Source organism: Babylonia areolata, chromosome 33 (assembly GCF_041734735.1).
Source record: "Babylonia areolata isolate BAREFJ2019XMU chromosome 33, ASM4173473v1, whole genome shotgun sequence".
Taxonomy (NCBI): domain Eukaryota; kingdom Metazoa; phylum Mollusca; class Gastropoda; order Neogastropoda; family Buccinidae; genus Babylonia; species Babylonia areolata.
In genome coordinates this window covers 20547948-20561516 of record NC_134908.1, presented here as the reverse complement: position 1 = coordinate 20561516, position 13569 = coordinate 20547948, and the positions used below count along the sequence as shown (strand labels likewise).

Here is a 13569-nt window from a genome sequence, read left to right as displayed (position 1 = left end):
AGAGAGATCTATCTTTTCCCTACATTTCTGTTCCGTCACGTTTGAGTTCTTCTCAGTCATGTATTTGTGCATTTTCGTTTATCGACATCGATTCATTAAACTTTGAATTCTGAAACTGCTGAGTAAGGATTTTCAGTGACCTAGGCGCCCCCCCCTCCCCCCCCCCTCCCCGTTGTGTGTGACAGGGTCATTCTGACACAGTAGCAATTATGGCGTGAACCGGTTTGTTGTACCGTTCACAGAGATCGAAAAGAAAAAGAAGATAATGATTTGTGACCAGTATCAGTATGTGTCTTTAGAAATGTACATGAAAAGTTAATCATTTGCCACATGTGATCGGTTCAGCGTAATATCCCCCCAAAATACATCATAAACCCAACTTGATTACGAATTTAATATATATGTGTGTGTGTGTGTCTGTGTGTTTGTGTGTGTGTGTGTGCTATGTTTGAATAATACCATGTTAAAAATAAATTGTTATGCATGCTTAAGTATGCACATACCCCCAAACTGTCATTGATAATATGTTATTTGCTTAATTAGAATCTCAACTCAAGCCTTGAAAACAAAGTTCAAGTAATTTTTTGTTTCTCTTTATTTTCTATTCTTTATAACATATTCATATTAGTTTTATTATTCAGAATATTTCTTTCTTAATGCATCTAAAGTATTATGGAGAAGGATATAAAAAATATCATAGTTTGTTCTCCCTGTGGCTCCATTTGTTGATATGTCTCTTTGTGTTAGTGCTGTTTGCTATAGTTTTGTTGTTGTTGTTGGTGTTGTTGTTGTTGTTGTTGTTGTGTGTGTGTGTGTGTGTGTGTGTGTGTGTGTGTGTGTGTGTGTGTGTGACACTGCATGTGTGTGACACTGTGTGTGTGTGTGTGTGTGTGTGTATGACACTGCATGTGTGCGACACTCTGTGTGTGTGTGTGTGTGTGTGTGTGTGTGTGTGTGTTTATGACACTGCATGTGTGTGACACTGTGTGTGTGACACTGTGTGTGTGTGTGTGTGTGTGTGACACTGCATGTGTGTGTGTGTTGTTGTTGTTCTTGTTGTTGTTGTTGTGTGTGACACTGTGTGTGTGTGTGTGTGTGTGTGTGTGTGACACTGTGTGTGTGTGTGTGTGACACTGTGTGTGTGTGTGTGTGTGTGTGTGTGTGTGTGTGTGTGTGACACTGTATGTGTGTGACACTGTGTGTGTGTGTGTGTAGTGTAGGGTGTGTGTGTATGTGTGTGTGTGTATGTGTGTGTATGTGTGTGTATGTGTGTGTGTGTGTGTAGTTGTGTGTGTATGTGTGTGTGTGTGTAGTTGTGTGTGTGTGTAGTTGTGTGTGTGTGTGTGTGTGTGTGTGTAGTGTGTGTGTGTGTGTGTGTGTGTGTGTGTGTGTGTGTGTTAGTAGTGTGTGTGTGTGTGTGTGTGTAGTGTGTGTGTGTGTAGTGTGTGTGTGTGTGTGTGTGTGTGTGTAGTGTGTGTGTGTGTGTGTAGTGTGTGTGTGTGGTGTGAGTGTGTAGTGTGTAGTGTGTGTGTGTGTAGTGTGTGTGAGTGTGTTGTGTGTGTGTGTGTGTGTGTGTGTGTGTGTGTGTCTGTAGTGTGTGTGTGTGTGTGTGTGTGTAGTGTGTGTGAGTGTGTAGTGTGTGTGTGTGTGTAGTGTGTGTAGTGTGTGTGTGTAGTGTGTATGTGTGTGTAGTGTGTGTGTGTGTGTAGTGTGTGTGTGTGTATATATATATATACCTATCAGATTAGATTTCTTCTACAGAATTTTGCCAAAGGACAACACTTATGTTGCCAAGGGTTCTTTTTCAGTGTGCAAATTGAGTGCTGCATATGGGACTTCCCTGTACCCCCATCTCACCCAAAGGACTAGGCTAATACTAACAGAGGTTCAGCACCGTTTTCCAGTCAAGTTTGGTTGATAAGAGTGAGACCGAGATTCAGACCCAGATCATCACAGACACTGTATCATATTGAAACTGAAACAGTAAGCTAAAGCACCGAAACCTATTGGAGGAGTTTAACTCTCCCCATACGAACGGCGAAAGAGACGACGTTAACAGCGTTTCACCCCAATTACCACCATCAAAATATTACAAGCGGAAGGCTCTTACACTGAAGAGGTGAATGTTGACAAAGAATACCACAATTCTGACGACGGAAGCTAAAGGTTGGGTCATTCAGACACCCACTGGACATCCGAGGGGTCTGTGTAGAGGAGAAGAGAGGACTGGCCGTACTGAGTGAGTTAACGACCTATTGGCGTCTACACCCTTAAGGTCAGGTTTGTTCGGTTGGAGTAGTTTCAACCGGAACCTACAATGTAGGCTCTGTATATACACAGGGCTGCGGCGCATGCTGGGAGGTCGCGCGTCCAACGACGAAGGCTGGACGTTGGTCTCAACGGCACTGCGCGGGCGGCGATCCTCGCTCACGGGCAGCCTCTCGCGAAGTTTTCCCTTGTTATACAAGGAGGAAGGTGGCAGAATGGTTACGACGCTCAGCTGCCAATACAGAGAGTCCGTGAGGGTGTGGGTTCGAATCCCGCTCTCGCCCTTTCTCCTAAGTTTGACTGGAAAATCAAACTGAGCGTCTAGTCTTTCGGATGAGACGATAAACCGAGGTCCCGTATGCAGCACGCACTTGGCGCACTGAAAAAGAACCCATGGCAACGAGAGTGTTGTCCTCTGGCGAAATTACGTAAAATGAAATCCACTTTCATAGGTACACAAATATGTAAGCATGCACTCAAGGCCTGACTAAGCGCGTTGGGTTATGCTGCTGGTCAGGCATCTGCTCAACAGATGTGGTGTAGCGTGTATGGATTTGTCCGAACGCAGTGACGCCTCCTTGAGAAAGTGAAACTGAAACTGAAACTATACAAGACTCGGTGGAAGAGAGAGTATTGCAAATACCCCATATGTGTAAGCCATTGCACATTAGTGCAGAAATTATCATTAATTTTTATGTCGTTACACTTAAAAAATTTTCAATTATGCAACTATCGTGTAAAAAAAAAAAATAAAAAAAATAAATAAAATGACAGAAAAAAAAGAGACTCAAATGTTAGTTTTCCCTGACCCCAGACAAAATGAGAATTGATCATTAAACTTGACGACTTTGCTTTTCCCAGCTTGTGGAAGACTGCACACCCAGAAGAAACTGGTGGTTTGATTTGTCCCGCGTTTATTAGCATGCAAAATTATTCATCCGCTTGGGAACGGAAGTCTCCTGTGGCCGGTGTATTATTTCATTTCAGTTTTCTTCCACCACACCGTTAGGAAAATATGTTCAGTGTGACAGCAATAAAGTGTATTCACAAAGCAAACTGAAGTAGTAGGGATGACCAAAATGAACAAAAAGTTGAAAAAAAAAACCCAACAAACTAATAACACTGCAGTAACTGATGAAGCGGTTTGATGTTGACAGTGAGATACTGATCATGCATAACTATTGATAGGTAGGGGCGATTCAATACTGAGTCTGATATACCAAGACACAACAGCAGTACTAATGTTATGCCTTTGAATTATATATATATATATATATATATATATATATATATATATATATATATATATAATTATGTTAACCAATTGATCATAGGTCAAGGTCAGACAAAGTGAATTTATTTTGGTCTTTCAAGTGACATGACATTGTCATTTTAGAGCAAGTTTTAATAATAATAATAATGGATACTTATATAGCACACTATCCAGAAATCTGCTCTAGGTGCTTTACAAAAACGCTTTTGTTAACATAAAACATTATATCTATGTTACATACACACACCAAAATGTGACTACACACACACACACACACACACGCACACACACATACATACACATACACACACTGCATACATACATTTCAACATACATGTGTATCTAACAGCTACCCTAACACTACATACGCACACATAGGCAGGCACAAACTTACATAAACACACGCACACACAATACACATTCATATACATGCATGTAGTTATGTACACGTACATATGTATACATACATAGTCAAGCACAGCTAACGCAAAGGAAGTGGACCTGCCACAACTGAACTTATTGCTGAGGGAAAAGGTGAGCTTTGAGACGAGATTTAAAAGATGCGAGGGAATCAGAATGACGGAGGTTATCAGGGAGCTTGTTCCATGTCTTTGGCGATTGAAAAGAAAACGATCTGTGTCCATAGGTCATACTTGTAAATTTGATAATGTTCAGCACAATTGAGCACGTTTTACATGGAAAGGTTTTGTATCAACAGACTGCTAGTGAGTTCAGTGCTCACACGACTTATGGAAGAGCGTCAGTCACATGATCTGTGCTCTCAAAGCTGATTGGCTCTCTGAAATTGCAAGCGAACAATGGCAGTTGAAAGAGGCAGAATTTGGAAAACATGTGGCTTCTTTTTTTGTTGTTGTTGAATTTTTCTTAATATTTTTGTTGTTGATTTTTTGTTGTGCATACGATGACACTTCACTGTACACAGTTTGGTTGTAACAATGGAGACTATCAACTGAAGAAATGGAGGACATGACAGCATGATTGCTGCTTTTGTCTTTCGCCATTGGCATTGCTCGGGATTGCGAGTGAAAATAAGATAAGAATAACTTTATTATCTCCAACTGGAGAAATTTGGTCAGGTGCATTATCACAACATAGACAAGTAAACAACATGGGGGCCATAACTGTCACAGTAAAAGTCAACAACAGCTTTTACGAATATTACGAAGATGCAAATGTAAAAAATATCACATACACCGTTTCATACATACATCCACACACTGCAGGTAATAACTAGTATTCTTAATGTAAAATCAGAAAGAATTAAGAAACATTATTTGAATATAATTATAAACATAGCCTACTATACTGCACATTGATTATAATAGACAGATAAGATAAGAATAAAGATAAATTGCGGAAAACCGCAACCAGATAATCAGCACACACCCGCACCCCCCCACCTCCCACTCTCCACCCACCCCACACACGCGGATTAATTGATTAAACAAGAGTTTCAGTTTCAGTTTCAGTTGCTCAAGGAGGCGTCACTGCGCTCGGACAAACCATATACGCTACACCACATCTGCCAAGCAGATGCCTGACCAGCAGCGTAACCCAACGCGCTTAGTCAGGCCTTGAGAAAAAAAAAAAGAAAAAAAAGGGGGGGGGGGAATAAATAATAGATAAGCTTACATAAATAAATAAATAAATAAATAAATAATAATTATAATATAGAAAAAGGTAGTAGTAATAATAATAGTAATACTAATAAAATGATAATAATAAAAAATAAATAAATAAATAAATAAGACAACAATGGTGATAATTAAGCGAATGAATGTAAAATATGACGACACACATTCACACATACACCCACACATGCATAACAGAAATGCACCAAACATGCAGTTTCACAGATATGAAAGTACAGTCAAATACATATAAACGTACATGAGCTCCAACACACACACACACACACACACATTACCTTGCACCTCCTCCAACCCCCTCCTCCACACACTCATTTCTAGCCTACGTATCGCAGCTTCCACGGCACACACACACACACACACACACACACACACACACACGCACGCAAACACACACTCACAGAGATGAACACTTACTTGTACAAGCACACACATATACGCCCATATCTCCCACCCCCAACCCCCACACATATATACAAAGATATATATATATATATATATATATATATATATACACACACACACACCCGTACACAGATCTCTCCTGACACTTGTGTACACTTACACTCTCGCGCATTCACAAACGCACTCAAAAACACAGACCCACACATCCACACGAACACACACATCCACACACGCACACGCACAGAGGCTGCCAAGAGGGATGGGAAAAGATCTCTGATGCCAAGAACGTGGCGTCTAGTGTGTTGCTCAGTCTATTGTATTTGGAAAGGCCCACAGAGACTCTGTTCCGTTTTGAAGAAATTTGCGCAATGTTGGTTTGGAAATGATGCCGATATTTGTTTGATTTGCAAAGCATCGTGCTCTACCTTTCATGTTAGACTTTCGGCCGCTCCCTCTCTCTGCTTTTATTTCTTTGAGGCGATCGATGGTGTGATGGCCTTGTACCTGTTCTTTTTGGTATTCTTTGACTTTTCTGAGAATTTCCGATTTTCCTAGATGTAGGCCGCTCGTTGGTGTTGCGTTACCAGCAAGTCTGTCAGCTCGCTCATTTCCCTTAACACCTGCATGTCCCGGGCAGTATGACCATGTGAGTTTTTTAATCTGAAAGTTGCGCATTGCCTTATGCCACTCTGGGCTTCCCATTCCGTTTTCAATTTTCTGTATGAGGTTCATTGAGTCGGTTAGAATCATGGCATGTTGGTTTCCGGGCGTATGGATGGACGATAGCCACTGGAGGGCATGTGTTGCAGCTTCAACTTCCATCGTTAGGCTGGAGGTTGTGACTTTGTAGGCAGCATTCTCTTCCCAAATTGTTTTTCCATTTTGTTTCGCAGTGAATCCCCAACCAGACTGGTCTTTGGTGACTGAGCCATCTGTGTATATGATGATGTCCTCTTCTTTACTGTTTTCTTCTATGAGTAGCTTCACTTCCGCATCTGTTTTGCCCTCTGGCCATTCCCGACAATGTCTTCCTAGAGTGGGTGAAATGACTGTGTTGAATAGATGGTTGAGGTTTTCGGGGTTTTTCTCCCATTCTTTTGTTTCTTTCAGGTCTTGAAGTCGGCATACTAGCTGGATTGTGTCTTCTGCTTGTCCCATCCATGATCTTCCTCGTCCTAGACGGCTGCCTTTTGGTTCTTTGACTGCGTCATGCAGTGGGTTTTGAGGGTTTTCTAATGCTTTGAAGTAGGTCTTGACCTGTTCTAACTTGTTTCTGGCCTGTACTGAAGGAAGGTCAAGCAGGTATCGCATGGTTTCTGTGGGCGTGTCTTTTGTTGTTCCAAGGATCAGCCTCATAGCTTCATTTTGTACTCTTTCTAATTTTAGGAGGTTGCTTTGAGACGGTGTTGTAAGCCCAAGTCCGTAGTCGATCACGCTGAGGACGAGTGATTGGTATAGCAGGAAGAGGTGGCGTTGTTCAATTCCTTTGGTTGCCATTGCTTTTAAGACTGAAAGGCCCTTTTTGCATTTGAGAACAGTATTTTCCGTATGTTTTCTGAAGGTCAGCATCCTGTCGAAGTGTATTCCTAGGTAGCGTAGGCATTCAGTTTTCTCAATTTGAATTCCATCGAATGACACAGAAGGTGGTGATTTGCTCGCGGTTTTGTTGTTAAGGGTGCACAGCAACGTTTGGGCTTTCGCTGGATTGATGGAAGATCCTGTGTCTTTGCACCATTGAGCAATATTGTTTAGTTGTTTCTGGACGGCTTCAGTTCTTTCCTGAGCATCTTTCGAAGTTTTGAAGACCAGGCCATCATCCGCAAGGGTAAGCACCCGAGCAATTCCATTGTTGTTTAAGTCTGCAAGGCCCTTCGTGTAGACATTGTAGAGGACAGGAGAGAGCGGAGACCCTTGTGGCAGTCCCATGGATAGTTTAGAAGGTGCAGACATCCAATCTCCGAGGCGTAGGACGACAGTTCTTTCCTGAAGCGCTGCTGCTATCCATCTTGTCAGTGTCAAACTTACTCCATAACTTAGTAGCAGCTCCATGAGGTGCGCAAACTGGACTTTATTGTAGGCATCTTCAAGGTCAATTGCTACTGCTAGTGTTTCTTCTTTTCTTTGGAATCCTTCATACACCTCATATGCAAAAGCAGCTGCATTTTCCCATGTGGACTTGCCTGTTCTGTAACCACCTTGATTTGAAGGGAGAATGTGCCTGTGTTCAAGATCCCTTGCAAGTTTCCTGGCTATCATGCGTTCCATGAGCTTTCCAGCAATGTTTTGCATGGTTAGGATCCGGTAGCCGCTTACCTGATGATGGTCCTTTCCTGGTTTTGGTATGGGTTTTAAGAAGCTGTGTGTCCAGTCCTCCGGCACTTGTCCATTGTGGAAACTGTTTTGATATAGACTGAAAAGTTTGCTTCTGTCTTCTTCCGATAGCTCCTTGATGTCTGAGTAACGAACTTTGTCTGGGCCAGGAGCCGATTCTTTCTTGCATTTAGCTATTGCCTCGTTTAGATCATCCATTGTCAAGTCATCATCAGGTCCAGTCTGCATAAGGGTTTGGTTTAACTCCTCAATATATTTCTTTTTCTCATCTAAGTTTCTTTGATCACTCTGTTGTATGAAACGTTTGAGCAAAGCAGATCCTTTTTCTTCATTTGTCTTAAGCTTGGTTCCGTCAGTGTCTAACATCTCTGGGGTTGTTGTTGTGCACGTTTTCCCTTCCATGCGACGATAAAATTGCCAGAACTCTGTCAATGTTGTGTCATAACTGAGTGTCTCGCAAAACTGTTTCCACCTGTCATTTTTGGCCTCTTGAGCAATGACTTCAAACTGTTTGGTTTTTTCTTTCATTTTGTTCAAAGCTTTAATACGAATTGGTTTTATCCCCTATCCTATCTGCCAAGTGCTTTACAAAACGCATTGTTTAACATAAACATATCAGTCTCACACAACCAAAATGTGACTACACACTACACACACACACACACGCACACACACATACATACACATACACACACTGCATACATACATTTTAACATACATGTGTATCTAACAGCTACCCTAACACTACATACGCACACATAGGCAGGCACAAACTTACATAAACACACGCACACACACATACACATTCATATACATGCATGTAGTTATGTACACGTACATATGCATACATACATAGTCAAGCACAGCTAACGCAAAGGAAGGTGGACCTGCCACAACTGAACTTATTGCTGAGGGAAAAGGGGAGCTTTGAGACGAGATTTAAAAGATGCGAGGGAATCAGAATGACGGAGGTTATCAGGGAGCTTGTTCCATGTCTTTTGGCGATTGAAAAGAAAACGATCTGTGTCCATAGGTCATACTTGTAAATTTGACAATGTTCAGCACAATTGAGCACGTTTTAACATGAAAGGTTTTGTATCAACACACTGCTGTGAGTTCAGTGCTCACACGACTTATGGAAGAGCGTCAGTCACAATGATCTTGCTCTCAAAGCTGATTGGCTCTCTGAAATTGCAAGCAACAATGGCAGTCGAGATAGGCAGAATGACAAAATATCTGGCTTCTTCTTCTTCTTTTTTTCTTTGTTGTTGTTGTTGTTGTTGTTGTTGTTGAATTTTTCTTGATATTTTTGTTGTTGATTTTTTGTTGTGCATACGATGACACTTCACTGTACACAGTTTGGTTGTAACATGGAGACTATCAACCGAAGAAATGGAGGACATGACAGCATGGTTGCTGCTTTTGTCTATCGCCATTGGCATTGCTCGGGATTGCGAGTGAAAATAAGATAAGATAAGAATAATTTTATTATCTCCAACTGGAGAAATTTGGTCAGGTGCATTATCACAACATAGACAAGTAAACAACATGGGGACCATAACTGTCACAGTAAAAGTCAACAGCTTTTACGAATATTACGAAGATACAAATGTAAAAAAATATCACATACACCGTTTCATACATACATCCACACACTGCAGGTAATAACTAGTATTCTTAATGTAAAAACAGAAAGAATTAAGAAACATTATTTGAATATAATTATAAACATAGCCTACTATACTGCACAATGATTATGATAGACAGATAAGACAAGACTAAAGATAAATTGCGGAAAACCGCAACCAGATAATCAGCACACACCCGCACCCCCCCACCTCCCACTCTCCACCCACCCCACACACGCGGATTAATTGATTAAACAAGAGTAATAAACATATGTTCTCAAAAGCATTTCACATATTCGCTTTTAAAAAACATTGCAATTAATTATTACATCGTAATTATTAACTCTCTCCATACGAACGGCGAAAGACGACGTTAACGGCGTTTCATCCCAATTACCATCATCAAAATATTGCAAGCTGAACGCTCTTATACTGAAGACGTGAATGTTGACAAAGAATACCACAACTCTGACGACGGAAGCTAAAGGTTGGGTCATTCAGACACCCACTGGACATCCGAGGGGTCTGTTTAGAGGAGAAGAGAGGACTGGCCGTTCTGAGTGAGTTAACAAATATATTTAGACGTGCATGTACAAGAGCCTAGACGGAGGCCGAATTCAGAGGTCCATTCTTGTATTTTTGTATTTGTATTTCTTTTTATCACAACAGATTTCTCTGTGTGAAATTCGGGCTGATCTCCCCAGGGGAGAGCGCGTCGCTACACTACAGCGCCACCCTTTTTTCTTTTTTCTTTTTTTTCCTGCGTGCAGTTTTTTTTTTTTTTCCTATCGAAGTGGATTTTTTCTACAGAATTTTGCCAGGAACAACCCTTTTGTTGCCGTGGGTTCTTTTTACGTGCGCTAAGTGCATGCTAGCACACGGGACCTCGGTTTATCGTCTCATCCGAATGACTAAGCGTCCAGACCACCACTCAAGGTCTAATGGAGGGGGAGAAAATATCGGCGGCTGAGCCATGATTCGAACCAGCGCCCTCAGATTCTCTCGCTTCCTATGCGGACGCGTTACCTCTAGGCCATCACTCCACTAGAAGTTGAGTGATGGTCTAGAGGTAAGGCATCCCCTTTGGAAAGGAGAGAATCTGAGGGCGCTGGTTCAAATCCCACATACGCCAGTATTTTCTCCCCCTCCACTAGACTTTGAGTGGTGGTCCGGATGCTTGTCATTTGGATGAGACGATAAACCGAGGTAATAATAATGGTATTTATATAGCGCTGAATCTTGTGCAGAGACAAATCAAAGCGCTTTCGCACCAGTCATTCACACGCATGCATAACTCTAAAACTGTAGAAACTAAAGACAAGGAAGGGCAGACAAGGGAGGCTATTTTGGGAAGAGGTGGGTTTTAAGGCCGGACTTGAAAGAGCTGAGAGTGGAGACTTGACGAAGCGATAGAGGAAGTTCATTCCAACTGCAAGGTCCAGAGACAGAGAAATAACGGCGGCCAACAGTCGAGTATTTGAATCTGGGTATGCGTAAACAGAGTGGATCCGAAGCCGATCGTAGTTAGCTCGAGATGGAGTGTAGAGGTGAAGGCAGCCACAGAGAGGTCCCGTCCTTGTAAAAAAAAATCCACTTTGATAGGAAAACGAATGAAATTGCAGGCAGGAAAAAAAATTCACATAATATAGGTGGTGCTCTCTGAGTGTAGCGACGCGCTCTCCCTGCAGTGGGGAGAGCAGCCCGACTTTCAGACAGAGAAATCAGTTGTGACAAAAAAAAAAGAGTAATAAAGTACAATACAAATATTATCATTGTTATTCTGTATGTGTGTGTTGCAGGTATCTGGACGTTCACTGTCCACCAGTAATCAGAAGCACAGGATGTTCAAAGGGCAAGGTGAAGAAGACTTCTCCCATGACGTCTGTGCGATTTGTCGCGGCGTTTTCAAAGACCCCAAGTTCCTTCCGTGTTTCCACACATACTGCGCTGCCTGCATCGAAGGTCTGGCGCGCCATTGCCCAAAAGGTAGCAACTTACCCGAGGGCGACTTCCCCTGCCCAACATGTCGGAAAGTTACTTCCCTGCCTCGAGGGGGAGTGGCCTCCCTGCAGACCAACTTTTACATCAAGGATCTGCCCCCGGCGACAAGCACCTGCCAGGTTCACAGCAAGAGGTTGGAGTTCTTCTGCGTGCGGTGCGAGCAAGCCATCTGCTTGAACTGCAAACTGACCAGACATGAGCACCACGAGACAGATGACCTGGCATCCACCATCTCTCGGAAAAAGGACCAGCTGCAGTCGGGTGAGAAACGTCTGCAGGACGCCGTGTCCACCCTGAAGGAGAGAGTGACATCCCTTATTCAGGAGAGACAATCCCTGGTGAAGAAGAAAGCCATGGTGGGGGAAACGATCTGCAACCGGTACTCCTTTGTGGTGGACGCCCTTCACGCCTTGAGAGACGAAGAGCTGCGCTCCTTGACGCTTCTGTACAGGGACCTTGACCAGCTGGTGAGGAGCAGGATAGAGCAGAAAAAAAACGACGTGGCTGACCTTTCTCACCTCCAACAGCAAGTCACCGACGCCCTGGCCTCGGGCACCGACAACGACATCATCACTGTGGAAAAGGAGATGAGAACCGGGCGTGGTAGCCAGCAAGCGGTGGACGCTCTTACGAAAGATGACAACGACGACAGACTCCTCCACCGACCGGTTCTCCATTTCACCCACAACATCGACACCATGTTGCGGACAGCACGCGACTACCTGGGCAGTGTGTGTATGATGGAGATGCGGCAGACGCCAGTGGAAGTGAGTGTCACCAAAGTGTTCCAGTGTGCTCTGGAACGCAACGTCGACGTTTTCTCCCTATGCCACATCGACAGAAACCCGCCCGAGGTGGTCGTGTCATTTACGCAGCAAGGGAAAGAGGCCGAGGATGCTTCGACGGTAGCATTCACAGAAGCGGGAGAAACCATGCACATTCTCAGCGACGGTCGCAAGCTTGGCAGAGTCTCCACCAAGCGTTACACTGCCGGGAAGTCCATGTTCGTGTCCTCAGCCACCCTGGACAGGACCGTGACATACTGCAAGTCACTGAAGGCCCACCTGGTTCTGGACAACAAGCTGACTGGTCAGGCATCCGTCCAGAGAGACGTGGTCACCTCCAGGCACCCATTCAAAGCCGAGAAGCGAACAGAGTTCAGAATTCACGTGGGTCCCCACCGTGCCTTCGACGTTGACGACACGGAACAATACTTTGCCGTCGTTGAAGAAGCTGGGGAGTCGTCGTCTTCTTCGACCTTCCGTAGGGTTCTCCTGTACCGCCGATCAGCTAAAAAGCCAGTCGCTACATACCACCCCCCTGTCCCCAAATACCAACCCTCTGATGTGTGTTTCTACACGCTGAAGGGGCACAAAGTGTTGCTGATCACGGACGAACTCAACGATGCGGTTCACGTGGTCAGCGTCCAAGGGGACGGCACTCTGCGGTTCCAGCGGTACCTGAGCGCCGGTTGTCCCTCCCTGCACCAGCCCATGGCCATTAATGTCGACGTTCACGATCGTTTGTGGGTTGGGTGCAGAGGTGGGGCAGTTTTGCTGATTGAGCAGATCATGTGATGTGTATTTGTTTTTTATCACAGCAGGTTTCTCTGCGTGAAATACGGGCTGCTCTCCCCAGGGAGAGACCGTCGCTACACTACAGCGCCACCCATTTTTTTCGTATTTTCCTGCGTGCAGTCTTATTTGTTTTTCCTATCGAAGTGGATTTTTCTTCAGAATTTTGCCAGGAACAACCCTTTTGTTGCCGTGGGTTCTTTTACGTGCGCTAAGTGCATGCTGCACACGGGACCTCGGTTTATCGTCTCCGGGAATCCGAATGACTAGCGCCCAGACTACCACTCAAAGTCTAGTGGAAGGGGAGAAAATATCGGCGGCTGAGCCGTGATTCGATTCTCTCGCTTCCGAGGCGGACGCGTTACCTCCAGGCCATCACTCCACTGTGTGTGTGTGTGTGTGCGCGCGCGCGCGTGCGC

General features: G+C 43.9%; 1 protein-coding gene across 1 annotated transcript; it reads left to right on the top strand.

Moving 5' to 3' along the window:
• Positions 1-11416: 11416 nt before the first annotated feature.
• Positions 11417-13153, top strand: LOC143277105 (tripartite motif-containing protein 2-like). The gene has a single exon (XM_076581843.1). The coding sequence runs from the start codon at positions 11417-11419 to the stop codon at positions 13151-13153; it is 1737 nt and encodes a 578-aa protein (XP_076437958.1).
• The last annotated feature ends 416 nt before the right edge of the window (positions 13154-13569 follow it).

Coding starts and splice junctions, on each gene's coding strand:
- LOC143277105 (XM_076581843.1), top strand. CDS start 11,417: ATGTTCAAAGGGCAAGGTGAAGAAGACTTCTCCCATGACGTCTGTGCG.